At 40.7% G+C, this 26973-nt stretch overlaps 1 protein-coding gene across 1 annotated transcript in view; it reads left to right on the top strand.

Moving 5' to 3' along the window:
• ACBD6 (acyl-CoA binding domain containing 6) overlaps positions 1-26973 on the top strand; it is a 201001-nt gene that overhangs the window by 155516 nt on the left and 18512 nt on the right. The window contains exon 7 of the mRNA XM_006142316.3: positions 24327-24357. Coding sequence (XP_006142378.1) covers positions 24327-24357 — 31 coding nt within the window. The remainder of the gene's footprint in view (positions 1-24326; positions 24358-26973) is intronic.

The following is a 26973-nucleotide window of genomic DNA, read 5'->3' as shown; positions in this document are numbered from 1 at the left end:
GGTGAGCGCATGGTCTCTATAGCAAAAACCCCTCCAAAAAAAAAAAAAAATCAGGAAATGTTGAAGCTGTGCTTATGTTAAGTAAGTTCCTAAGTATTTTAGAGTTTCATAAGGAAATAGCATAGTTATCTGGAATTAAAGTACTTCAGTAAGGGGGAAGAAAGGAACAAATGAAGTAGATAATAGAGCATTTCATTGTTGACTCTGAGAGATGGTTATATGAAAGTTCATATTCAGGGCCAGCTGGTAGCATGGTAATTAAGGCACGGGACTCCCACATGACCGACTGTGGTTCGTGTCCCAGACCTGGCTACTTGCTTTCTCGCTTTTTCCTCTCTCCTCCTCTCTCTCTCTCAAGATTGCACTGCCTGAGAGCAAGTTTTTTAAAATAATAATAAAAATCTTTTTTAAAAAGGAAAGTTAACATTCTCTATTTTTATGGGTATACAAACTTTTTATAAGAAATGTTTGAAGAACATGAGGAACATAAATATTTAAAGATTGAGAAATAGTAATTCTGTACTATCTTGCCTAACTAAACTGATGAAGGGTAATTATTCATAAAGAGAGATTGCTTTATGAGCTGGCTCCATGGCACAGTGGTAATGTGCTGCTCAAAAGAAGCTGGATCCAACATGGTGGCCACACTTAGAATCCCGAATGTGGTTGACCATGAGGCATGCTGAAGGGGAGTGCGAGTGCCCAAAATCTGATTGCAGGAAGGACCCGAAGACAAGGATCGCAGTGTGACCAGATTCTGTGGAGAGTGTCTCTCTCCCTCTCTTCTCTCTCACTGCCGTGTGCACATGCTTTACATCAGTAAAGAAAAATAGATTAAAAATAAATGAAAAGACATTGTTTTGGGTTCAGATGGTGCCACAGCATTGCCATGGCTAGACCCACATGGGAGGGTCCCAGGTTCTCATCCTGGGGCCTCCCTGCACATGAGTACACCCAGGGTCTGCACATGTGTGCCTGTTATCTGGGGGTGGATCATGGCATGGGAACCCTTCTGGGGGTGTCTGTTACTGTATGTGCTTCTCTCTCTCGTGGAAGAAATAAGTAAACTTAAAAAAAAAAAGATGTTGCTTAAAAGTTTATCAGTGAATACTCTAATTCTCTAATTCCCCAGTGCATTTAGAGTAACTTAATATGCCTGAATCTTTGGAAATAAATCTTTTACATAAAATAAGGAAAACTTCTACATCCCCAGGACACCATTTCAGTTTGTTTGGGTTTTTTTTTTTTGAGAGGTTTTTGCTATAGGGCGCATGCGCTTGCCAGACAGACAGAGAGAGACAGAGAGACAGAAAGCAAGAAATCACCCCCCAGAGGGGATAGTCACGCCGCAATCCTTTCTCCTCTATTCTCCTCTCGGGATCTTGGGCACGCACGCACACACGCCCGGCGTGAGTTTTAAGCCACCGGGTCCAGGACGCGAACCACAGTCAACTACGTGGGAGTCCAGCGACATAGCCATTACGCTAACTGCTGGTTCCCCACCATTTCAGTTTTAAATGCTGTGATTCATTGAAGGAAGTCTATTTAGTCATTAGGATTCCTTTAGCACATGGGATATTCATATTTTTAGAAAAGTACTGATTACCTGTCCTCTAAATACAATCAAGTTTAAAGCAACTACGTGTTTGTTTGTAGGGTAGGTGTCAAAGTTCTTTAAGGAAATAATTGGTAGGAGATCAGAAACACAGTAACCATACAGTTAAATATAAATAATTTTGGGACTTCCAGGTGGTGTGGTAGTTCAGGGCATTGGACTCCCACATTTCCAACCATAGTTCAAGTCCCAGGTCTGGCGACTTGCTTTCTCACTTTTTTCCCCTCTCTCTCACACTCTATCCCTCTCTGGTCAAATTAAAATAAATAAAATTAAATAAAATTATATATATATGATTTTATATATAAAATCATATATATAAAATTGTGTGTATACATATGTAAATTATTTAATTTAGTTTTCTTTATTATATATAGATCATATTAAATGGAGTTAGTTGGTGTCCCAGCTGGACCCACATGGGCAAGATCCTGGATTCATGTCCTGGAGCCTTCTCGAGTATACTGGGCATGTATTTGCCCTTGATCCACGGCTGTCTGGGGCTAGGGGTGGACCATGGTGTGGGGCCCTGTTGGGATGCATGTATCTCTCTGTTTCTCACTCATGGAGAAAATATATTTTTTAATTTTAATAAATTTAAATGGAAAAGTATATTACATTTATAATAAAATCATTAGTATTTAATAGTCTGAATTTTATTACCGTGTGTGTGTGTGTGTCATTGAAGGAAGTCTGTTTCATTCTTAGGATTTCTCTAGCATGTGGAATATCCACATTTTTAGAAAATGTGTGTTCACGTATATTGGAGAAATGGCATTCTAGTAGAATTATTAAGGTCCATGAATATAATTATCATCACAGTTCTTAGTAATACTTACTGTTATTAAAATGACTTGTTTCCTGCAAATAAACTTTTCCTCCTCACATATACAGCATCCAATATTGACCCGGGAGTATATACAACACCTCTGTAAATAGCACCTCTGTGTAACATTCAAGACTACCAGTAACAATAGGGCAAGCCTGGCCAATGAAGGTCAGAGCCAGGGATCCAGCTAAGCAGATCTGTAGCGGGGCTGTGATCTAGACCCGGTAGGCAAGTTAGCAAGTAAGCCTGAGCCCTTCCCACCTCGACCTGAAATGAGCATAACTGCGATATGATACAGCAGCTGCTCGAATGGTATAGAAACACACAGGGAGAGATGTGGCTGCCGTGGCAGAGAAGGCACTTTGTTTTCTATCTCAGGCTTCACAGGAAGTGATACTTGGCTTGTCCTACTTGACTTAAGACTACTCGTCACTCTTTCTTTGAAACTATCTTCCTTGGTTTGTGGTAATGCTGATTTTTCTTTGTTCTTTCCCCATGTTTTTGAGTCACTTTTTATCAGACTCTCTTCTGTCTGCTCTCTAACAAGTTCCACTCACCTCACCTCTCCGGATGTACTCTCCGTTGATTAGCCCATAGACACTTGTAATTTCAAGGATTCCCTCTGGCATGATGTTCATCAGAGCTTTATCTGTAGTTCAGTCCTCTTTGGTAAACTCCGTATCTGTATTTCTGTTGGCCGTTTGGACATTTTCATGTGGGTTTTGGGGTTAAAAAGATGCAGATTGAAATTAGGATTATACTGCTTACTAGTTGTGTGATTTAGATAAATTACATTACCTCTCTAAGTCTCATTTCCATTTTTGTAAAATTTAGAAAATAATACCAACCTAAATTCTGTGGGGAATTAATTATACATGTAAATTATATAAAAATATACGTGTATTACTAAAAATGCCTAGCATAATTTCTGGCACATACAAAAGGGCCAGCTCCATGGTGCAGTGGTAATGCACTACTCAAGAGAAGCCAGAAACCACATGGTGACCAAGGTTCAAATCCCCCACCCAGTCAGCCTGTAACATGCTGAGCACATGCATGAGTGCCCAAGGTCCAATGGGCTAGAGGAGCGGGATTGTGGCATAACCAGACCCTTCAAGGGTGCTCTTTTCTCTCTGTCTTTCTCCCTCACACATATGTGCATGTATGAGGCCTAGCACGAATAAAGAGATAGCCAGTTGTTTTTAATCAATAAAAGTTGGGGCCGGCAGCTGACGTGTTTGTTAAGGCACGAGACTCTTACATGGCCAGGCGTGGTCTGAGTCCCAGACCTAGTAGCTTACTTTCTCATTTTCCTTCTCTGTCCCTTTGATCAAATGAAAAATAATAACAATGGATAAAATTAATTATTAAAAATAAAATTAATAAATAAAAGTTATAAATATGGGGCTGGTAGGTTAGGTGGTGGTTAAAGCACTGGACTCCCACGTGACTGACTGTGGGTCAAGTCCCAGACCTGGTGGCTTGAAAATTATGCCAGGTACATGTGCGTGCATGCCCAAAATCCAGGAGGAGGATGGAGAAGGGGTTGCGGCATGGGGAGATATTAACTTCTCTCTTACTGTCTCTGTTCTCTCAGGCAAGTACACACACCCTAAGTGAAAAACCTTTCAAAAAAAAGTGGGGTGGCATAAAATTTAAATTTTTCTTTTTCATTTTTAGTCACTGAGGTTGATTATTATATATACATAAGCAATAACATGTACATTCACAAGTATATGATGGCTTATTGACTAAAAAAAGTTAAAACCATCCTTACCAAGACTTGGCTGCTAGTAATCACACAGTTGGACTGAAGGTACAGATCACTTTGTAGCCAAAAAGTGACAAAAATGCCTCCAGATTTTTTAAAGAATTATGTTATATTTAATTTTATTTATTTAATTTGACCAGAGAGAGAGAGAGAGAGAGAGAGGAAAAGAGAAAAAGTAAGCTGCCAGGCCTGGGACTCAAACCATGGTCAGCCATGTGGGAGTCCAGCATCCCAACCACCACACCATCTGCTGGCCCTGCCTCCAGCAGATCTTACAGAGTTGTAGGATAACTTCATCATAGGTGAGCAAATAACTCTGCAATTATTACCAAAGGTTAAGAGTACAGTTTTGTTTTTTAGTGTACCTTCCTATGTAGCAAAGAAAGCAAGGTCACTAACATCTCGTTTCAGTCCATCTAAAACTAATCAAACATGAAAAGGCATTTCAAATTCATAAAAGCAGAAAGTGAACACAAGGAACGAAATAGAAAGTAAGATTTGTAGCCTTACAAATTTAACACCTAGGATCTTTGGACTTTGTATTTTTTTATATCCATTGTTAGACAACTTTTTTTATTGTGGCATAATATACATCACATAAAATCTATCATTTTAACCACTTTTAAGTGTACAGTTCAGTGGCATTAAGCAAATGGTGTAATGCTTACGTTGCTGGACTCCCACATAGTCAACTGTGGTTGAGTCCCAGACCTGGCAGCTTAAAATTCATGCTGGGTGTATGTGTATATACCCAGAGCCCTGAGAGGAGAATGGAGGTGAAGGGATTGCGGCGTGGCTATCCCCCCGGGAGGTGGTTTCTCACTTTCTCTCTGTCTCTGTCTTTCCAGCAAGTGCACACGTCCTATAGCAAAAAAAAAAAAAAAACATTGTTTTGCAACCATCACCACCCTCCATCTCCAGAACTTTTTCATCTTCTCAAACTGAAACCCTGTACCCATTAGACAGTTCCCTCTCCCCCATCCCTACCACTAGCTCCTGGCAACCACCATTCTGCTTTCTGTCTCTGTGAATATAACTACTCTAGGTACTTGATGTAACTGTATTCATGCCATATTGGTCCTTTTATGCCTGACGCATTTCACTTAGCCTAATGTCATAGCATGTGTCAGAAGCGCATTCCTTTTTGAGGCTGAATAATATTTAATTGTATGTATATACACATTTTGCTTGCCCATTCATCTGTTGGTGGACATTTGAGTTGTTTCCATCTTTTGGTTATGATTAATATTGTTGCAGTGAATGTGGGTGTACAAATACTTGTTCGAGTCCCTACTTTTCTTTTTTTTTTTTAGTATATATCTAAAAGTAGAATCCGATCATAGAGTAATTCCATATGTAATTTTTAAGGAATTACCATGCTTTTTTCATAGCAGCTTCACCACTTTACATTCTGACCAACAATGCTTGAGAATTCCACTTTCCCCACATTGTCACCAACATTTATTCCTATGTGTTTTATAATAGCATGGTATCTCATTGCATTATCAGAAAAAAATTAGTATCTGATGGATGTCTAACAGAACACTCAGGTTAAAGGGGTAATATTAGCTATAGAATAACAGGGATTCCTAGATCGAGAGAAAGCCCATGCATTATTTTCAGTTTTATCTGAGAATAGTTACCTGTAACTCATTTATATTATAAAAGGAGACTTTGGAAAGTTTGTGGGGAAAAAATGGAATTAAAGTATGAGTTTATTTTGGCACAAAAACAAAAATCCTTAGCTAGTACTTTCACAATACTCATTTCCCATGAAATTTTTGAAGATCCCTTATATATTACAAAGTTGCTTATATTGGTTAAGATAAATTAAGTGCACAGACTTCCTTAGGAATAATGTCAACAATACCAACATGGGAAAACTAACAACCCTGATTATTACTAACAACCCTGATTCAACTCAACTAAAATCTTTTTATTAAATACTCCATAACCTAGATGCAAAAAGACACTAGAGATAACCGAACTGTAAGCCGTGGTCACTGACCTCAGGTTGTTTATTATCTAGTTGAGACAGTAAGAAGCTCATTAAATAAAGAATAGTTATAAATCAGATTATAGTCAAGTACCATAACGAGAGATACTCTGAAGTTCTTTTGGAGAGGTAATGAGGAAAAAGGAAGAGATTAATAGGGACCACAGTAGTGAGAGTTTTTGTTTTGTTTTTAGTATTTTGTTAGGGTCACATGTACTCGTCCCATAACTCATGGCGGGGGAGAGAGAGAAAAAAAATAAAAAATGAGAAAGCACCCTCCATAGGGAATGAGAGAGAGAAAAAAAAAAAATGAGAAAGCACCCTCCATAGGGAATGATCACATACCTCCCTTCTCTGTTTCTCATTTCAGGATTTCAGGCATGCACACACACACATGCCTGGTGTGTTTTTCAAGCCAGACTGGGTCTAGGACTTGAATCAACACAGTTGGCCATGTGGGATCCAGTGCCTTAACCACCATGCCACCAGTTGGCCCCCATAATTCACTCTCAAACACAGACAAGAGAGATTTTTGCTACAGGGCATGTGCTCTTGCTAGGAAGACAGAGGAGGATAGAGAGACAAAAAGCAAGAAATCACCCCTTGGGGGGAATGGCCACACTGCAGTTCCTTCTCCTCCTCTCTAGACCTTGGGCATGCACACACATGCACCCAGTGTGAGTTTTAAGTTGCCAGGTCCAGTACTTGAGCCATGGTCGACAATGTGGGAGTCCAACAACATAACCATTACACTATCTACTGGTGCCTCCACAATTCACTCTTAAAGATGTCTCAGGCCACCTGGTAGCATGATGGTTAAGGTGGCTAGATCCCATGTGCCCGATTGTGTGGTTCAAGTCCCAGACCCAGTGACTTGAAAAACACGCCAGGCACATGTGTGTGCATGGCCAAAATCCTGAAAGGAGAAGGGATTGTATATGACCATCCCCCATGGAGGGTACTTTCTCACTCTCCCTGTCTCCGGCAAATGCACAAGCAGTGTAGCAAAAAAAAAAAAGGAAAGAAATAGTGAATTGTGGCCTGTTATGAATTGCGAAAGTTAGGTGATATTTGATGGACGCTGAGGAAGGCAGAGGGATAGGTAACAGAATCCGCTCAGGCAGACTTCGGGAGCTAAAAGGGCTCAGATGAAGAATTTGAATTCTGTGTATGTGTTTGTTTACAATGAGTAATACAAAGTTTTTTTTTATAGTGATTAATCAAGTGGCAATGTATTCCTGCTAGAGAGAAAGGCAATAGAAAGGAATATCAGTGAAGACACCATCAATTCCAATATGAACTGATAAAAGGCTTTGCATCTGGGTAGCAAGAACAGAAAATATGAATTGATTTCCCAGAGACTTGAACTAGGGTCTCTTAATAGATTCAGTCCAGACTTTGTGGGAGGAAACATTAAAATTAGGTGTCACTGAAGAGGACTGAAGCTTCTTTAGTGGCACTATTATTATATTATTATATATTGTATTACTGTAGAGCTTGGTTGATTATATTATAATTATGCATATAATTTTGATGTTTAAAAATTATTGGAGGAAAGGGATGAGAACGAAGAATTAGCAAAAATGTTTTACGTGATTTTACAGTAACTTAAAGACCTCAGGACTTCGAAAATAAGATTAATTTTACACTAAAATTCAGAGGAAAACTGGAGAGACTGAAGCATTAATAAAACTTCATGAGGGAGAGAGGAGAGCCAACAGGGGAAAGCAAGATTAGAAAGGCCCACTAATAAATAAGGACATGTGAACCTGTTGAAGCCCAAACCAGTTAAAAAGGAAAACTCAGGAAAGGGGCCAGCAGAAGGCACCGTGGTTATGTTGCCGGACTCCCACATGGCTGACTGCTGTTCAGGTCCGAGACCCAGTGCTTGAAACTCACGTGTGTGAGTGTGTGCCCAAGATCCCAGAAGGAGAATGGAAGAGCAGGGATTGGGGCATGACTGTCCCCCTGGGGGGTGATTTCTCACTCTTCCTCTCACTGTCTCTGTGTCTCTCTGTCTTTGTCTCTCTCTCTCTCTCTGGTGAGCATATGAGCCCTAAGGCAAAAACCTCTAAAAAAAAGTAAACTCAGGAAAAAATTGACTCCTTACCTATATATTATATAAATAACATTCTTAGTGAATTGTAGTAATTTTCACATATTTTTAATGCCTAATGATACTTTGCTCTATTAACTTGAAAACTAAGAGAATAAAAAAAAGTAAGAGCAAAAAAAGCTTATTTGGATCTTTATTTGTTGCTATATTGTCTAATAAATTTGTCTTAGTCTTCAGTAAATAAAAGCAGTAGAATAAAAGTAGAAAATAAATGTTCAGAGGCATGGCATATAGCTAATGAGAAATAATCAAGATTCATACATCAAAAAATAAATTATATATTTTAAGAATCAGTGTTAGGGCCGACAGGTGATGTGGTGGTTAGGGGTACTAGACTCCACATGGCTGACCGCAGTTCGAGTCCTGGACCTGGCAGCTTGCTTTCTCACTTTCTCTCTCTCTCACTCTGTCCCTCTTTGGTCAAATTAAAATAAGTAAACAAATTAATTAAGTTAAATAATTCTTAAAAGAAAAAGAACCAGCAGCATTGGGGACTGAATTATTCTCTTAATGGCTGGGGCAGGCTGCCAGTCTCTCTTCATTCTGTCCTGTGCTGTCTTATTCAGTGCTTGGACATTCACGCTGGCACCTGCTAGTCTCGTCTCAGTTTGTGAAGCTCCTTAGCCCTGGCTACGAGCACTTAGACTCCGTTTTAACTTCCCTGGACACTAATATCTTGGACTTTGCTCCCAGTCAAGAACTCAAATCTGAAATTCCTCTCTATTCTTAAGTCTTATAACCTCTCATTTCCTCAACCCTTCTGATCCTATTCTCCTTGCTTAACATGCCTCCCAGCTCAGTCTGAACCGCAGGGTTAATATTCATAACTTCCTTTCGTTTTTTGGTGACGGTGATGCCAAGACTGATATTTGCAGTCGGGCCCACTGGTAGCACACCCTGGTAAGTGCTGCTACTCAACAGGCTGAGCCACATGGGAGGTCTGAGTTTGATTCTGACCTACCCTGAAAGCCGTATATACTGTGCCCAAGGTCCCAGCTATTTAGGGGGTCTGAGGCAGGAGGATCACGACATAGGATGTCATTGTCTAAAACATACAAAGCCCAGAGAGCACATCCATTTCTGTACACTGACCTATTTGCTAGAAAAAAACATTTCTTTCTTCTAGAGATAGCTATGTCTAATTGACCCAAAAAGAAACATCAAAATATGATTAGATCAATGCATATTAATATCCTCATTCTTTCTTCCACTATTTTTTCTTTTGTGCGTTTATTCATTCAGGAAATATTTATTGCTGCTTACAGTAGACCAGACACTACAAAATTTTGTGTTGTAAATAGGAAGTACCGATACAGTGTTTAAATATGTAGATGCCTAAGAAAGTCTTTCAAGATTATTGATCAGGCCATCAAGGAATGCTTAGAGGGCCAGCAGATAGCATGGTGGTTAAGGGCACTGGATTCCCACATGGCTGACTGCTTTTCAAGTCCCAGACCTGGTGGCTTGCTTTCTCACTTTCTCTCTCTCTCTTCTCCCCTCCCTAACCCTCTCTGGCCAAATTAAATATAAATAAATAAATAAATAAATAAAGAAATAAATAAATAAAGTTAAATAAAATAACTCTTTAAAAAAAAAAGCTTACATCCGCTTTATAAAATGCTCACTGGATAGTCATATATCTGAGTCTAAAAACCTTAAGGGGTAGGAAATTCAAGGAATATTAAGGCAACTTTTTTTATATTTGGAAAGATCTTCCTGGCCCAGCTGTGGTGGCACATGGAGTAGGGCGCTACTTCATGATACTGGAGCCCTGTGGGAAGGCCCTGGATTTGGTTCCCTGATTGACCCGAACATGTTGGGTGAGCTCACAGAAACTCCTGTCAAGGCTGGAAGTTAGAGGCGTGGGTATGGAAGGGGTGGAGGAAACCATGTCATGGCAAGCCCTTGGCAAAGGTCCTTGTCTGTGTGTGTGTGTGTGTGTGTGTGTATGTGTGTGTGTGTGTGTGTCTGTCTCTCTCATGAAAGAAAGAAAGAAACTTAAAAATACTGGGCCAGCAGGTGGAGTAATGGTTGAGGTGCAGGATTTCCACATGGCCGAGCAGGGTTCTAGTCCTCGACCTGGCAACTTGAAAATCACAACAAATGATAGATAAATAAATAAATAAATTCTTTTATTTTTAAAGTTGAGATTAGCTACTATTAATTATTTAAAGAACACAAATAAAAAGATCTTCTATTTGAAAATTAAGTATCTAACTCCCTATCATTTTCTCATGCTCTTCCTGCTTCTATAGTATATACAGTATATACAGAAGCAAACTTAGTTCCTGTTTTTAGCTATTTCTTTTTTTGGGGAGAGGTTTTCGCTATAGGGCATGTACGCTCGCCAGACAGAAAGAGAGACAGAAAGCGAGAAATCACCCCCCAGGGGGGATGGCCACGCCACAATCCCTTCTCCTCCATTCTCCTCACGGGATCCTGGGCACACACGCACATGTGCCCGGTGTGAGTTTTAAACCACCGGGTCCGGGACACGAACCACGGTCGACAATGTGGGAGTCCAGCGACATAGCCATTACACCAACTGCTGGTTCCCACTATTTCTCACATGACCTGAATTGAAGTTATTTTTCCATCCAGATGAAAGCCTGTTTTGAGCTCTTTTACATATATGCCGTCCGCAGTTTGTTCCACCCAGAGTTCCGAATTGCTAACACTGCAGGATTATCTAATCCAAGCAAAGAATAGCACTAGGCTAGTTTTTTAATGCTGCATACCAAATTATTGCAAATTTAGCAGCCTAATCCCATACACATTTATTTTCTTAGCATCTCTGTGGGTCAGCAGTTAGGCTGATCTGGGTCCTCAGCTCAAGGCCTTATAGAGCTGCTTTCTCATCTTGAGCTTCAAGTCCTCTTCCATTTTAATTCTAATCATTAGCACAGTTCAGTTACTTGTGGTTATAGAACTGAGGCCCTCACCTCCTGGAAACCATCCCTCTGCAGTTGACCACGTGAGCAATATGGTCATTTGCATACTAGAGGCCAGCTCTTTTCATCCTTCTCTGTCTCCATCATGGGCATGGCACCCTGTCACACTCAGCAACTCTCACCTGTACTCCAGACAAGGGGATTAGGCAAGGGGGTGGGTTCTTGGAGGTCACCTTCGAATTCTGCCTACCACAGCGCCATCTCTTTCCTCTTCTTCATGCTGACATCATCCTACTAGTAATACGTTTCTAAAATTTCATTTGCTCTTTAGTTATTCTTTCAAAAATCATGGGAGCATACTCCTTAAAGTTCCTGAATCTTCTATTTATGTTCCTCCTAAGATTTCTTCTACAATGTGGTTTGTAATCATCTGGTTCTCGGTATCTCTATTAAATTTGTCTATTTGTCTTGTTAGATTCAGCCAACCTAGCCTGTGAAAAAATATATATCTATTTCTTTGATCTGATTTACTTAACCATATCTCTCAACTTGGAGCAGGTTTCTAGACTAATAGCTTTAGAATTCCAGATTTCTAGCACAAGTTGCTAATTTTCAGGAGGCTGCCACAAGCCAGACTTTGCTCCACTATAAAATAATGTAACTTGGAGAACAGCAGATGGCGTAAGGGCTATGTTGCTGAACTCTCACGTAGTTGACCGTGGTTCGAGGCCCAGACCCAGCAGCTCAACATTCACGCCCTGCGTGTGTGCGTGCCCAAAATCCCAAGAGGAGAGTGCAGGAAAAGAGATTGCAGCATGGCCATCCCCCCCAGGGGGTGATTTCTCACTTTCTGTCTCTGTCTCTGCAGTGAGCACTACCACCCTATAGCAAAAATCTCTCTAAAAAATTATATACTAAATAATGTAACTTGAATTTTTCAGATTTTTTTTTTTAAGAAGTGCCTGCTTGGGGGCCAGCAGGTGACACAGTGGTAAAGGGTGCTAGACTCCCACATGGCCAATTGTGGTTTGAGACCTGGACCTGGCGGCTTGCTTTCTCACCTCTCTCTCTCTCTCTCTCCCTTACTCTGTCTCTTTCTGGTCAGATTAGTTAAATAAAATAATTTTACCAAAAAAAAAAAAAAAAAAGAAGAAGAAGAAGAAGAAGTGCCTGCTCATAATAGAAATCTTTGAAAATACACAATAGAAATCTTAGAAAATATAGAAGAGCAAAAGAAGAAAAAAAACATAGATTTGTTCCTACTGTTCACATTGTAGTAGTTTTTATAAAGTTTATTTCTTTTATGAGGAGGTGGGGGAGTTAGTCACCTTCAAAAGGCTTTCCCCGCAGTGCCGTCCTCTCCAGCCAGAATCAAGAATGCATGTGAGCATGCCCAGGGTGTTCAGGACCTAAACCTGGCCCTCCCATATGCCTCCAGTATCACCCAGCAGCACCTTACCTTCTGTATAACCACAGTTGAACTTGTAGTGAATTTTTTAAAAGCATGTTTTGGGGCAAGCCCCATAGCCTAGTGGTTAAGGAAGGCAGATCTCACATGGCTGACCCTGGTTCAAATCCTTGCCCCAGTGGCTTAAAAAACATGCCAGACACATATGCAAGTATACCAAGTATACTCAAAATCCCAGCAGGATGAGGAAATGGAGAAGGGATTGCAGCATGACCATGCCTGATCAGGAGGTGCTTTCTCCCTGTTTTTTTCTGGCTCTCTGCCAAGTGTATGTGCCCTCTGGTAAAAATACATACATGTACAATGTTTTTGAGTGTCCTAGCCTGTTTTTACACAATTTAGATACTGAAAAACTTTCTTTTAAAGTTTATTTATTTGGGGGCTGGCAGATGGCGTGATGATTAAGGACACTGGACTCCCATATGGCCGGCTATGGTTTGAGTTTCAGACCAGATAGCTTGCTTTCTTAATTCTTTTTTTTTTTTTTTTTTTTTTTTTTTGGGGGGGGGGAGAGGTTTTCATTATAGGGCGCGTGCGCTCGCCGGACAGACAGAGAGAAACAGAGAGACAGAAAGCAAGAAATCACTCCCTCCATTCTCCTCTCAGGATCTTGGGCACGCACGCACACGCGCCCGGCGTGAGTTTTAAGCCACTGGGTCCGGGACGCGGATGATTACATGGGAGTCCAGTGACATAGCCATTACGCTAACTGCTGGTCCCCCAGTAGCTTGCTTTCTTACTTTCCCTTTCTCTCTTTCTCTCTGGCTGTCCCTGTCTCTCTCTCTCTGGCTCGCTCTCTGGTCAAATTAAATAAATAAAATCATTCTTAAACAATAAAAAATAAGGTTTATTTAGTTCTTCTATGCATGAGAAAGACAGAAAGATAGCACCTCAACAGGGTTCTGACGCCACAATCCACCTCCAGCTTCAGCCAGCCCTGGATCATGGGCACACATATTCCCAGCATACCCGGGAGGTCTCTGGAAGCAAACCCCAAACATTCCCACATGGGTCAGCCTCAGAATATTGTGCTTTACTGCTGCACCACCATCCTCCATAGAAGAATATTTTTTACCTCCATTTTACACTAAGAATATTGTATGGTTTTTTTCTAAGACATAAATACCTTATGACTCATTTTAAGTTGCAGCGTAGCAGCAAAATAATCTACTCATCTTTCCTTATATCATTGGGCACTTAGATCGTCTCTAATTTCTTGCTATTCTAGATAATACTGGATTGAACTTTTTTTATATATATATAAGATTTTAAATAAATTTGAAGTATTTTGTAGAATAGATCCCAAGGAATGCCAAACCAAAGGAAACAAACATTTTCTAAAAGAGTTATAGTAACTTGTGCTCCTGTCAGCAATGAACAGAAGCACCTATTTCAAGTTTTTATGAATGGAAAACTTTTGTGGACCTAGCAGACTATATAAAGTTCCATTGTAAAGTGAAGGTGGGGCCAACCAGGTGGCTAAGGTGGCTGGATCCCACATGGCTGACTGTGCAGCTGGAGTCCTGGATGCGGTGGTGGCTTTTAACCCTGACTGTTGAAAAACACTCCGGGCATGTTTGCATGCATGCCCAGTATCCCAAGAGGAGTGTGTAAGGAAAGAGCCATCCCCCGTGGGAGGCGCTTTCTCACCTTCTCTCTCTCCCTCCCTCTCTGTCTCTCTCTGGTGAGTTGCACAAGCCTTTTGTCAATTTTTTTTTAAGTTAAATAAGAGTATGAATGGGAAAAATCATTTCCTGAGCTTTTCCACTCTACTTCTGGTTGTTCACCATAGAAAGTATTTAGAACAGAGTTGATTGACATAAATTGAGGTTTTATTGTATGTTGTAGAAACAGTATGCTGTAGGGAACCAGCAGTTAGCGTAATGGCTATGTCGCTGGACTCCCATGTAGTCGACCGCGGTTCGAGTCCCGGACCCGGTGGCTTAAAACTCACGCCGGGCGCATGTGCGTACGTGCCCAAGATTCCAAGAGGAGAATGGAGGAGAAGGGATTGCGGCGTGGCCATCCCCCCTGGGGGGTGATTTCTCGCTTTCTGTCTCTATGTTTCTCTCTGTCTGTCTGGCGAACGCACACGCCCTATAGCGAAAACCTCTCCAAAAAAAAAAAAAGAGAAAAGAAACAGTATACTGTAAGCAAAACACTTTTCCAGAGTGAAAACGGTTTGGCTCTGTTCTCTCATGTACCCAACTTTGAATGCTAGACTAGCTAAACTCAAGCTTTTCAAAACACGCATCCTTGAAAGAGTTACAATGTCAACTGAGGCAGAAGTCAACTGAGGCAGAAGTATGTGTAGTCTGAAGGGTACGATTCTTCACTCTTGGAATGTGGCGTATCAATTTTGAGATTCTGATCATAGGAATTACAGAATATATACTGTAATTGTAACTTAGGTCACTTGTTGTCTTTGACCTGTAAAAACAAGTGTTTTTAGCCACGTTGCTCCTTATTTGTATTTATTTGCTTTTTCTCATCCCTTTGCAGTAACCTAATATAGTTGGAAAATGTGGACTTTTGATGTCAAGAAGGACCTTGGAGAAACTATATAATGTCTCTGAGTCGCATTTTACTCAGTTTGGACGTAGTAATAACAGTATTTATATACTAGGGTTGTTGTGAGAATGAAATGATGTTCGTAAAACTGCCAGCACATGACAGGTGTTCAATCAATACGTGTTCCTTCTTTCCTTACTTTAGCAAAGTCTCAGCTACCTAGCACACTTGGGAAAGCAAAACAGCCTGGATTAATATTATTTTCAAATCGCTGGACAGTTGTGTTCTGCTTTTTATTTTTAAACTGTTTTTCTATTAAATACTTTTTTTCTAAAATATACTCTGTACTTCATCACTTTCTTGTTAAACTGTTGTACTTACAGGTGGTATGAGACAAAAAACTAAAGCTTCTCTTTGTCTCTGGATATTGCTGATCTGCCTGTTGGCACACAGCCCGGTCCTCTCGGTGGCTGGCTGTTCTCTGTGGTCTAAACTGCCTCTGTCTTGCCACCTCGGTCTCAGCTCCCAAGGTCTGCTGGCTTCTACAGGTGCAGCCCCTTTCCTTCTAATTACCATCAGGCTCGCCTGGCCCTCTTACTGTTTCTGTTCTTTAGTCCTAGCTTTCCTTCACTTTTTACTTTCCACGTCTCTTCTGCCTCTCATTGTGTCTCGTATTTCATGGGTACATACTGGTCTTTCATTGCTTTCTCAAACCAGCTAGAAGAATTTTTCTATGGGACCAGCAGATGGCATAATGGTTACATCGCTGGACTCCCACATAGTTGACCATGGTTCAAGTCCTGGACCCAGCGACTTAAACCTCACATATGGGCATGTGTGGTGCATGTCCAAGATCTCGAGAGGTGAATGGAAAAGAAGGGATTGCAGTGTGGCCATTCCCCCTAGGGAGTGATTTCTCGTGTTCTGTCTCTGTCTCTCTCTTCTGCCAGCACATGCACCCTATAACAAAAATCTCTCTCAAAATAATAATAATAATAACAACAAAACTAAATAAATGATTCTTTAAAAAAAGAATTTTTTTTTAATAGCGAGTCAGTGATTTACAACATGTTTAACATAGTTCTTTTTCTATTCTCTGGGCCCTATTTTAGGTACTTGATAATGCCAGAATTTAAGAAAACCAATTGTATTTAGCAAATAATTCATTTTTCTCTACTCTTGTTTAACTATATGCAAAGTTGTGTGTTAGATAAGAGGGATGAAGGAAACTTCATAGATCTATTACATTATGCCATGGTCCTTGTCTTCAAAGAAGCAGAACACAGATATATTCATAAACAATATGAGCGAAAGGTGAAGGGAGGTAGTGGGAGAGATCATTATAAGAAGATCCCAAAGGCTCAAGGGTCTACTGAATGTGATGAACAAAAGTAACTGTGTTCCAGCCACGCTGTTGGTTGAAACTGCTTTTTGCAAGTTAAGACCACATAGGGAGAACTTGTCCCCAGAGTGGGCAACGTTGTGAGACCCTGTCTGAAAGAGCAGGATGTGGACGTGGGCGTCTGTAGTCTCAGCTGCTCGGGAGACTGAGGCCGGAGGATCATGACATGGAGAGACCCTCTCAAAAAAGGAAGGAGAAAAGAAAAACAAGAGTGATTGGTTTGTTTGTTTGTTGAGTTTTTTTTTTTTTTTTTTTTTTTTTTGGGGAGGTTTTTTTGTTTTTTTGTTTGTTTTTTTTTTTGACAGACAGAGAGACACACAGAGACAGAAGGCAAGAAATCACCCCCCAGGGGGGATGGCCACGCCGCAATCCCTTCTCCTTCATTCTCCTCTCGGGATCTTGGGCACGCACGCACACGTGCCTGGCGTGAGTTTTAAGCCACCGGGTCTGGGACGCGAACTGCGGTCGACCACGTGGGAGTCCAGCGACATAGCCATTACGCTAACTGCTGGTCCCCGAGTGACTGGTTTTGAACCTCAGAGTAGTGGGCGATAGTTTAGAGTTCTAAAAGAGTCAAAATAGAGAAATAGGCCAGATGATTCCACCGTCTTCAGGAGAATGGTAAAGGTTCATTTGGGAGAGCATGTGTATATATTTTTCTTTTCATATTTGAGAGTTCATGTCTTTAAACTATTTTGTCATTCATTTGAGTTCCTTATGTATTTGTCTTACCTATTTGGAAACAGAAAGGACACATTACAGGAGTTGCATGTTTTTTATGCTTTTGTAGTTTAGATTTTAAGCATGGTTGAATTTTTCTACATTCTTTATTATGTTATTTTGTTTCTTTTCAATTCAACCGGATATTTTTATTTTGCCCTAATGTATAATCGTTTACAGAAATTTCAAATGTACGATCAATTTAATATATTGGAATAGCTTTTGCTGCTGTTTATAACAACTCCATATCTATCAAATTTGAGCATTTTCTTTACATTCAAACAGAAAGGAAAAATCATAAATAACCATGACAAACAGCCCTTTTCTGGTGTGGTCATTTGAAATGAAACAACCAAAAAATTTAATCAATTTAAATCTAGAAAAATTAGCTGATATAAGTTGTAAACCAGATGAGTAAAAGCTTTCACTTACTCATTCTTGACATTCAATTCCATTTATTCTTTGTAATATATTTTAAAATAGAATGTCTGTAAAGACTAAGGTTTGGTCTCTATATCCCTTTCCGAGGTTACCAAGATAAAGCATCTGGAGTCATACTCATGCTTTAGTACAATTCCATTTTAGCACACAAAGAATGATAATAGGGGTAAAGATTTCGTACCTACAAGATGATGTGTTTTATTAAAGCACCATAATTGTAATGGTACGTATATAAGAATATACCATTGATTTAAAATAATTAACAGTGATTAAAAACTGAACAGGTGTTATATTAGCAAGTCATGATGATTCCAAGTACGTTCTTTGAAATGTTCTTGTGCTTAATATGTGCCAGGCATACAAAAGATGTGTAAGGAAAGAATTTACATGTGAGTTCCTAAAGATTACAAATTGATTAGAGTAATTTAAAGCAACCACCTTTTTGTGGTCATTGTTTCACCCGAATACCTATTCTCTAGACCTGATTATCAAAGTACTTAGACGTTTAAACAATTCTGAATTCAAGAAAATTCTTGATGTCTTTTCAAAGACTGCCTCTTTTCTCTGATACTCTTGGGAGGCAGAAAAGATCATAGAATTAGAGGACAGCCTGGTTGGCCTGCTGTCTTTCTGTTCCCCACTTGCCAATCAATTCTGTGGTTGGAGTCATGGTTCTTATGTTCATGTCCCAGCTCTAATTGATTTCTAGGTGGATATGCCCTAAGTTGAAAGATCAGAAATCTCAATATTTCACATTAAACACTAGAACACTTCAGCCCACAGCATTTGAACACAAAAGCCCTAAATTAGGCATGGTGATCTGAGGAACACAGCAAATAACAAATGGATCGGGAGGTGATAGGTAAGCCCGTTAGGCTTATAATTGTAAAGAACCATTTTTAAGTAGCCATGGTCTTAATTGGTTTGATAAGCTTTTATTGGGAACAGCTAAGTACTAATTACAAAATAATAAGCTTGTAAATATATAAGCAGTCTTTTAAAAGTTTGTGGAAATGCATTTTATGAAAAACTATGTGTTGATTTCAAAAATTTTTGCACCATCATAAATATGTCTTTTTAATTCCATTTTTCCATGAACTTTTTGAAGTCCCCTTATGTAGATGGTATATTCAAATTTAGAGTGTAAAGGAATTTTTATAGTGACTTTTTTTATTACAAAAGTAATGTCAATGTATTTTAGAAATTCTTACAAAATACAAATAAATATAAAGAAAAAAATTAGATGATGCCAGCAAGTAGTATGGTGGTTAGGGCTCTGGATTCCCACGTGACCTACCGTGGTTCTAGCCCCAGATCGGGCAGCTTGAAAGTCATGCTGGGCGTGTGTGCGTGCATCCCCAAAATCCCAGGAGGAGAAGAGAGAAGAATGAATTGAGGCATGGCAGTACCCCTTGGGAGGTGATTTCTCACTTTCCTTCTCACTATCTTTCTTTCTATGTCTCTTTCTGGCAAGCACACGCCACCCTATGGCAATAAAAGAAAAAAATGAGGGCCCCTGCTGTGCCTAGTGGTTAAGGGAGCTGAATTCGAAATGGCTGACTATGAAAAATTCTGTGCTGTGCTCCGTAGAATGAGGTTCTGGCCCTCTGGAATGATTTTGCTTTTGTTTCTGCCAAGCAGCTGAGTGGCACTATCAGCCTGAGATCCCTTAGCTGATTTCTTAGCTTGGGAAATTTTGAACATTTTTAAGGGGCTGGCCCCATGGCCTAGTGATTAAGGGAGTCAGATCCCAAATGGCCAACCACAGTTCTGATCCTGGCTCTGGAGGCTTGAAAAACACATTAGAGCACATGTGTGTGCATGCTCGAGATCCCAACAGGATGGAGAAGCCAAGGAGAAGGGATTATAGAGTGACCATGACCCATTGTAGGGTGCGTTCTCTTTCTGTCTCGTTTTCTCTGGCAATCACACATACCTTCTGGCAATTAAAAACATATCAAAACTTAGAAAGTGCAAATTTAAAAAGGGCAAACCAGTCCATCCCATTCTGCAGTACTGAGACTATTCAGAGGAAGTCAGACCCCATGTGGACAATCAGGGTTTAAGTCTCTGCCCGACTGCTTGAGAAACAAAAACAAAACACTTGCCAGACATGCCTAGGATCCTGATGGATGCAGAGTTGAAGGAAAAAAAAAATTACAGTGTGACCAGGCCCTGCTGCAGGGTCCTTTTTCTCTTTTTCTATTTTTCTTTTCTCCCTCTCTTTTGCACATATACACCTTCTGACATAAAATGGACACACCAAAAAAAGGGAGAGGGAACACACGCTCTTACTAAGCTACACATGTAGCTTAGTACGTTTGTTTTTAGCTGTGCTTTTCTGCCCCTTGGAGAGTTAACTTGTTTTATGCAAGCTCTGCTATGCATTTAAGGAGATTCTTGCTATATTTTATTTCACATTTCTGGGTGTTTTGTGATGGGAGAATTTTCAAATTATTTAGTCTGGAATCTTGCAGGAGAAGGAAAGCTCTCCATCCTTTAAGACTCAGTTCACCTTCTCCAGGAAATCTCTCCCAACTCATGTTGCGATCCTCTCCCCTGTCCTCCCAGCCAGCCAGGGTTACTGGCACACACCTGTGCATGCATGTACAGATTGACCTGGGACCCCAACTCCTATTTCCCTTGTAGCTTCCAGCACACCACCACTGAGCCACTGTGGCCAGGCTGTAGACTTGAATCACTTTTAAAGTTTTTAAGTTTAATGGCATTAAATACATGCGTATTGCTATGCAACTATTACTACTGCCCATCGTCTGAGCTTTTCCATCATCCCAGACCAGAACTCTACCCAGTAAACAAGAACTCCCTGCGCTTTCCTCTTGACCCCTGGTAACCATTATTCTATTGAGTCGTCAGAAAAGTCATGATGCATTTTTTGCATTGAAAAACAAAAAAATTGCAGCATGAATTTTCCGACAACCCAGTACTTTTTGTCTCTAAGTCTGACTACTCTGGGTACCTCATAAGGAGAATCATCTAATATATGTCATTTTGCATCTGGCTTACTTCACTACAGCCTTTATTTACCCTTGATCAGAGAAAGGACTTTCTCTGAGCATGGACTTTTGTCCTCGCTCCATTTCGAGAAGTCCTGAGACAAAAACTATTATAGTTGGCGGGCTTGAGTAACACGCTCAGCTTTTCAGTCAGAAGGCAGCGGGTGCTTGGTTTGCTGTTTGGGTTTCATGGCTGCCTTGTTTCTTCCCCAGTTCTCTGTGCGAACAGTGTACTTCTGTGTCCTCTCTCTCTAAAACAGCACCCACTCTAGGCTCTTACTCTGCTCTGTCTTCCTTTTCACAGAGCACTTCTCATTGCACAGTCAGTCAGTCCATTGCTCACTGCTCCCCCCCTGTAATGCGCAGTGTCCAGCAGCAGGGTTCTTCTCTGTCTCATTCCTCTCTGTGTGCCACGCCTAGAAGGTGATTGGGACACTATAGGAGCACAGTAAATATTTCTGATTAATTATTTGGAAATTTGGCTAAAGCTACATATTGTGTGGTTGGAAAAGTCCTGACTTGTTTTTCTACGCAGATATGCATCATGACTTTCCGAGGACCCAGTGTTTAGTATTCATAGGTAAAAGTGGTTAAGAGAAAGTATGCTTTCTTCTACCTTTCTAATGAAGATAAGAATTTAGAAATTGAAAGCAACTGAACTTTAAGTGTGTATAAACATTGATTAAACATAAAATTTGTACACAAGTAGCATTTAAGGATGGATAGTTGTGGAAAATGTGACCTTGTATGGTAGATGCATAGGTAGAGTCCTAAAATGGCAGTGGATTAAGCCCGTCCTGAAATTGCTTTCTGTTGCTGTGCATTCATATTTATTTTTCTTTTTAATTGACACAGAACTATTATACAAGGCTGGCCCGTAGCCTAGTGAATAAGGGAGATGTATCCCACATGACCAACCACAGTTTGAACCCAGCCCCATGGGCTTGAAAAATACTCCCAAGGTATGGGCACACATGCCCAATATCTTGACAGGAGGGAGAGACAGGAGAAAGGATTGTGGCATGACTATACCATCAAAGGGGTGCTCTCTGTCTCTATCTCTCTGTCTTTCTCTGGTCAGCACGCATGTGCCCTGGCAACTAAAAACATATCACTGTACACATTGGTGAGATACACTGCGTATACACACAGGTACATATGCTTACACTGATTAGCTTCAGAAAACTGGCAAAACAGATGTCTTTTTTTTTTTAACTTGCTCTAGGGCTCATACACTCACCAAAAAGACAGAGAGGGAGAGAGAAAGTGAGAAACATGCTCTCCCCAGGGAGGATGACCACGCCACAGTCTCTTCTCCACTCTCCTCTTGGGATTTTGGGCATGGACGCACACACACTTGGCATGTTTTTCAAACCTTTGGGTCTGGGAGTCAGTGCACAGTTGGCCAGATGGGATCCAGCTGCCTAACCACCATGCCCCCTGGCTGACCCCACAGATGTCAGTCTTAAGCCATCGAGATCAGTGTTCTTCTTGGAAACTGTCCTTAGCCGGAGCTAGCAAGACAAGATGCTCTGCTGGAGCTTACTGCTCGCCGTGTGCCCTGTGTGAGCGCCGCTGCCCCAGCGCTCTTCCCCAACCTACCTTAAACTCAAGACCAGGGCAAGCAAGGCAGGGGCTACATCTAAAACGACAAGGAAAAAGTAAGCGAGGACATTCTCTTACGCTCTCTGACTTCAGCGCTGCTCTCCATCTCTTTGAAGTTAATGTCTTTACAATGCTCGATGCCCATGCCGAGCTTGCCACCGCTGCACCTCGGCCAGGTGTACCCTATTCCTGTCCTCAGAATGCCCTCTTTCTCACCTCCTGGCAAGCGATCCCTGTGCCATGACTCTTCTTATCTTGGCTTTTCATTTTTTAAATACCTATCTAAGCTAGAAAATAAGTTAACCTGTGTGAGCTTCTTGCCTTTTTTTTTTTGGAGAGGTTTTTTCGCTATAAGGTGCGTGCGTTCGCCAAACAGAGAGAGACAGAGAGACAGAAAGCGAGAAATCACCCCCCAGGGGGGATGGTCACATCGCAATCCCTTCTCCTCCATTCTCCTCTTGGGATCTTGGGCACGCACGCACATACACCTGGCATGAGTTTTCAGCCACAGGGTCCGGGACGCGAGCCGTGGTTGACTATGTGGGAGTCCAGCGACATAGACATTACACTAACTGCTGGTTCCCTTGCTTTTCGTCCAAGGAAAGTATTTTCCCACGTAGTAATCCAGCACCTTAACCACCACACACCTGCTGGCCCCCATAATTTTTTTTTAATTGTCTCAATAATTGTGCATACTTGTGAGTTATAGTGTATTTTCAAGTATATGAATACAGTGTAATGATCAAATCAGGATTATTAGCATATCCATCATCTTAAACCTTTATCAGTACTTTATTGTTGACTGTAGTTATTGTCCCACTGTGCTGTAGACACTAGAACTTACTCCTCTTCTCTAACTACAATTTGTTATTAACCTATATCTTTCCAACATCTCTCCCCGCTTTACTTTCCAGGCCTCTAGCAACCACTGTTCTATTCTCTGTGTTGATGAGATCGACTTTTAGTTTCCACATTTGTGGGAACGTTCCATTTTTCTCTTCTGTGCCTGGGTTATTTCAATCGACATAACGTCCCCCAGGCTTGTTGTATTGCCTCAAATGACAGGATATCATGGAACAGTTTGGTTTTAAAAGAAAAATAGGTGCTGGCAGGTGGCATTGTGATTAAGGTGCTGGACTCCCACTTGGTTGACTGTGGTTCAGTCCCAGACCTGACAGCTTGAAACTCAGACTGAGCGCATGTGCGTGCATGCCCAAAATCCCCAGAGGGGAACAGGGAAGAAGGGATTGTGGCGTGGCATTCCCCTCTGGGGATGGTGGTGTGATTTCCTCTCTTTCTATTTTCTTTCTCTGTGTCTCTGGCAAGCACACGTGCCCTATAGCAAAAATATCTCTCTCTAAAAAAGAAAAATGTAAATGCAATGTTAGAGTTTCTTGAGTAATCTATGGGAGTTTCTGACATCCTTGACAACCTCTGGGACTTTGTATGCTTTAAAATCACATTTCTTTGTGATATCTGATCTAGTTAAGAAACCTAGTATTATTATTACTACCTTGTAATTTGTGAGCCTTTGAAAAGAGATTAAAAGCACCCGGCTCTTGTTTCTGTAAACCAAAGACTCCTTAGATAGAGTTGGAGACAAGCTTAGAGGGAACATTGGAATGCTGGTCAAGATAGTGACACATAGTGCCAATTTTTCTGCCCCTGTTGGGTAACCAAGCTGCGCATTTAAAGGAGGTGTCCGTTAGGGTTATTATCGTTAGATGCCATCATCCTACCATAGCTGCTGCAAGGCAGTTACCACTCTGTTCTCCGAGGTAGGGAGCCTGGTCAGAAGTTGCCGTGAGGCTCAGTAACTGGACTTCTTCTCCTGAGTCAGAAACCTCTAAAACTTTCTATCTCTCCTACATACTGTAGTTTACAAACTTTCATACTTTTGCAATTATTTAGATTTCTAAAGTGTATTATTTGTTCTTTTTGTAGGACAATGAAGGTCAAACAGCTCTACATTATGGTAAGATGCATACATTTTAAAATAATCATATTTGAGCATTTTTTTCTATATGTTTATCTAAACTTTGTACAACCCTATGTAATGCTTAGAAAAGTACAAAAATAATTATTATTTTTTTGGGGGGGTTAAAAAATGCATTATTGGGGTCCAGTGGGTGGCATTGTGGTTGAGGCACTGGACTCCCAAATGGCCAACCTCAATTTGAGTCCTGGACCTGGCGGCTTGTTTTCTCACTTTCCATCTCCCCCACCCCCTCTCTCTATCTCCCTCTGTGTGTCTCTCTGGTGAGTACACATGCCCTATAGCCAATTAAAAAAAATAATAAAATTAAATTAATAATTCTTTTAAATACATTATTAATTTAGAAACTTAGAGGTATATTAAAATTCTTATGGAGCTATATTAAAATTCATGGTAAATATAAGCATTTCTATACTGTCAACAAAAATAGAGGTTCCTCCAGCCTTCCTTGGAAAATTCATTATTTCATTCTTGGTACTGTCAATAACAGCTAAGATAATAATCACTGTCACTGCAGCACTGAGCATCTCTCCTACAAGAAATTCTTTCTTGATGTGACTGAAGTGAAGTAAATAAATTTTATTTTTAAAATCATTTCCCCACTGGTGTAGCTGAATAATCCTAAATAATCTATAAGATAGAGAGGAAATAATCTAAAATAAAAATAATAATATGACTCTTCAAAAGCTATGATAAATTCAGTAAAATAAAAAATATAAAAAGTATTTTGGGGAACCAGCAGTTAACATAATGGCTATGTCTCTGGACTCCCACGTAGTTGACTGCGGTTCGCGTCCTGGACCCGGTGACTTAAAACTCACGCCGGGCGCGTGTGCATGTGTGCCCAAGATCCCGAGAGGAGAAAGGAGGAGAAGGGATTGCGGCGTGGCCATGCCCCCTGGGGGGGTGATTTCTCGCTTTCTGTCTCTATGTCTCTGTCTGTCTGGCGAGCGCACGTGCCCTATAGCGAAAACCTCTCCAAAAAAAGAGAAAAAAAGTATTTTGTAAACTGTATAGTACTAGTAATAATTTAGATTCTGTTTGGGTATAAATATGGTTGATAAAAAGACAGACTATTTAAACCAGATTAAGGATCAATCCGCTTCAGACCTTTTTGGAGGGAATGAAGACAGTCCCTGACTTAGGACTTTTTACTTTACGGTGGTAGGAAGTGATAAACATTCAGCAGAGTCTGTGCCCTGATTTGTGATGGTTTCCTACTTAGCGACCTGTGGTACGATGCTCTCTCGTGAGGCTGGGCCATAGCAGTGAGCCACAGTTCTCAGTCAGCCCCTGTGAGGTCAAACAAGTTGTTCCCTGCAGTGGGCCGAGTGCATTTCCAACTCACAATAGGCTTAGCAGGGCATAAGCCCCCATTGTAAGTCGAGGACTATCTACACATTAAGAATTTTGCCAGTCTTGACAATCCTAGACTGTCACCTATTAACTAGTAACTCGGATGCCCCTGAACACTTTTGTCCACTGCTTAGCATCTCAATTGTTGCACTAGCTACTATACTACCTACATAGCTCAGCCTGTTAATGAAAATGGAAATGTCTATCCCAATTCATTTATGAGTTTAACCTAGGTCTCAAAACCGGCAGGAAAAAGGAAACTTTTGAGTCAGTCACACATTTGAACATAAATGCAAAATCCTAAATAAAATATTAGCTAATGAAATGTATCTATTTATTATTTTTTTAAGAGAGACTTTTTTGCTATAGGGTACATGCACTTGCTGGAGAGACAAAGTGAGAAATTACACCCCAGGAAGATGGCCATGCCCCAGTCCCTTTTCTTCCATTGTCCTCTCAGGATTTTGGGCACGCATACACACACACCCGGTGTGAGTTTTAAGCTGCTGGGTCTGGGACTCAAACCACAGTCAACTATGTGGGAATCCAGCGACATAACCATTACACCATCTGCTGGTCCCCGGTTTATTTTTTTTAGAAAAGATACCATCAAGATACATTTATCTCAAGAATTCAATATTAAAAATTGATTTATTTGGGTCAGCAGGTGCCGTGCTTAAGGTGCTGGACTCCCACATGGCTGACTGTAGTTTGAGTCCTAGGCCAAGCAACTTGAAAATCATTCCAGTTGCATGTGCACACATGCCCAAAATCCCGAGAGGAGAATGGATAAGGGATTGTGGTGTGGTCATTCCCCCTGGAGAGGTGATTTCTCACTTTCCCTTTCTCCATCTTTCCCTGTCTCTTTCCAGCAAGTGCATGCACCCTATAGCAAATGGTTAAAATTTTTTTGATTGATATAATTTTTCTCGTCTGCAAAGTATATGAAAAATCATATGATCAAATCAAATGCATAAAAGTAGATGGGACCAGCAGATGGTATAATGGTTACATCACTGGACTCCCTCATAGTTTACTGTAGTTCGAGTCCTGGATCTGGCAGCTTAAACTCAGGAAGGCAGAAGAATGGAGGAGAAGGGATTGTACTGTGGCCATCCCCTCTGGGTGGTAATTTCTTTTTTCTTTTTCTTTTTCTTTTTTTTTAAGAGGTTTTTGCTATAGGGCGCGTGCACTCGCCATACAGACAGAGAGAGACAGAGAGATAGAAAGCGAGAAATC

The sequence above is a fragment of the Tupaia chinensis genome, unplaced genomic scaffold (genome assembly GCF_000334495.1).
Source record: "Tupaia chinensis unplaced genomic scaffold, TupChi_1.0 Scaffold000074_1, whole genome shotgun sequence".
In the NCBI taxonomy this organism is placed as follows: domain Eukaryota; kingdom Metazoa; phylum Chordata; class Mammalia; order Scandentia; family Tupaiidae; genus Tupaia; species Tupaia belangeri.
This window is presented reverse-complemented; position numbering and strand designations above follow the sequence as displayed.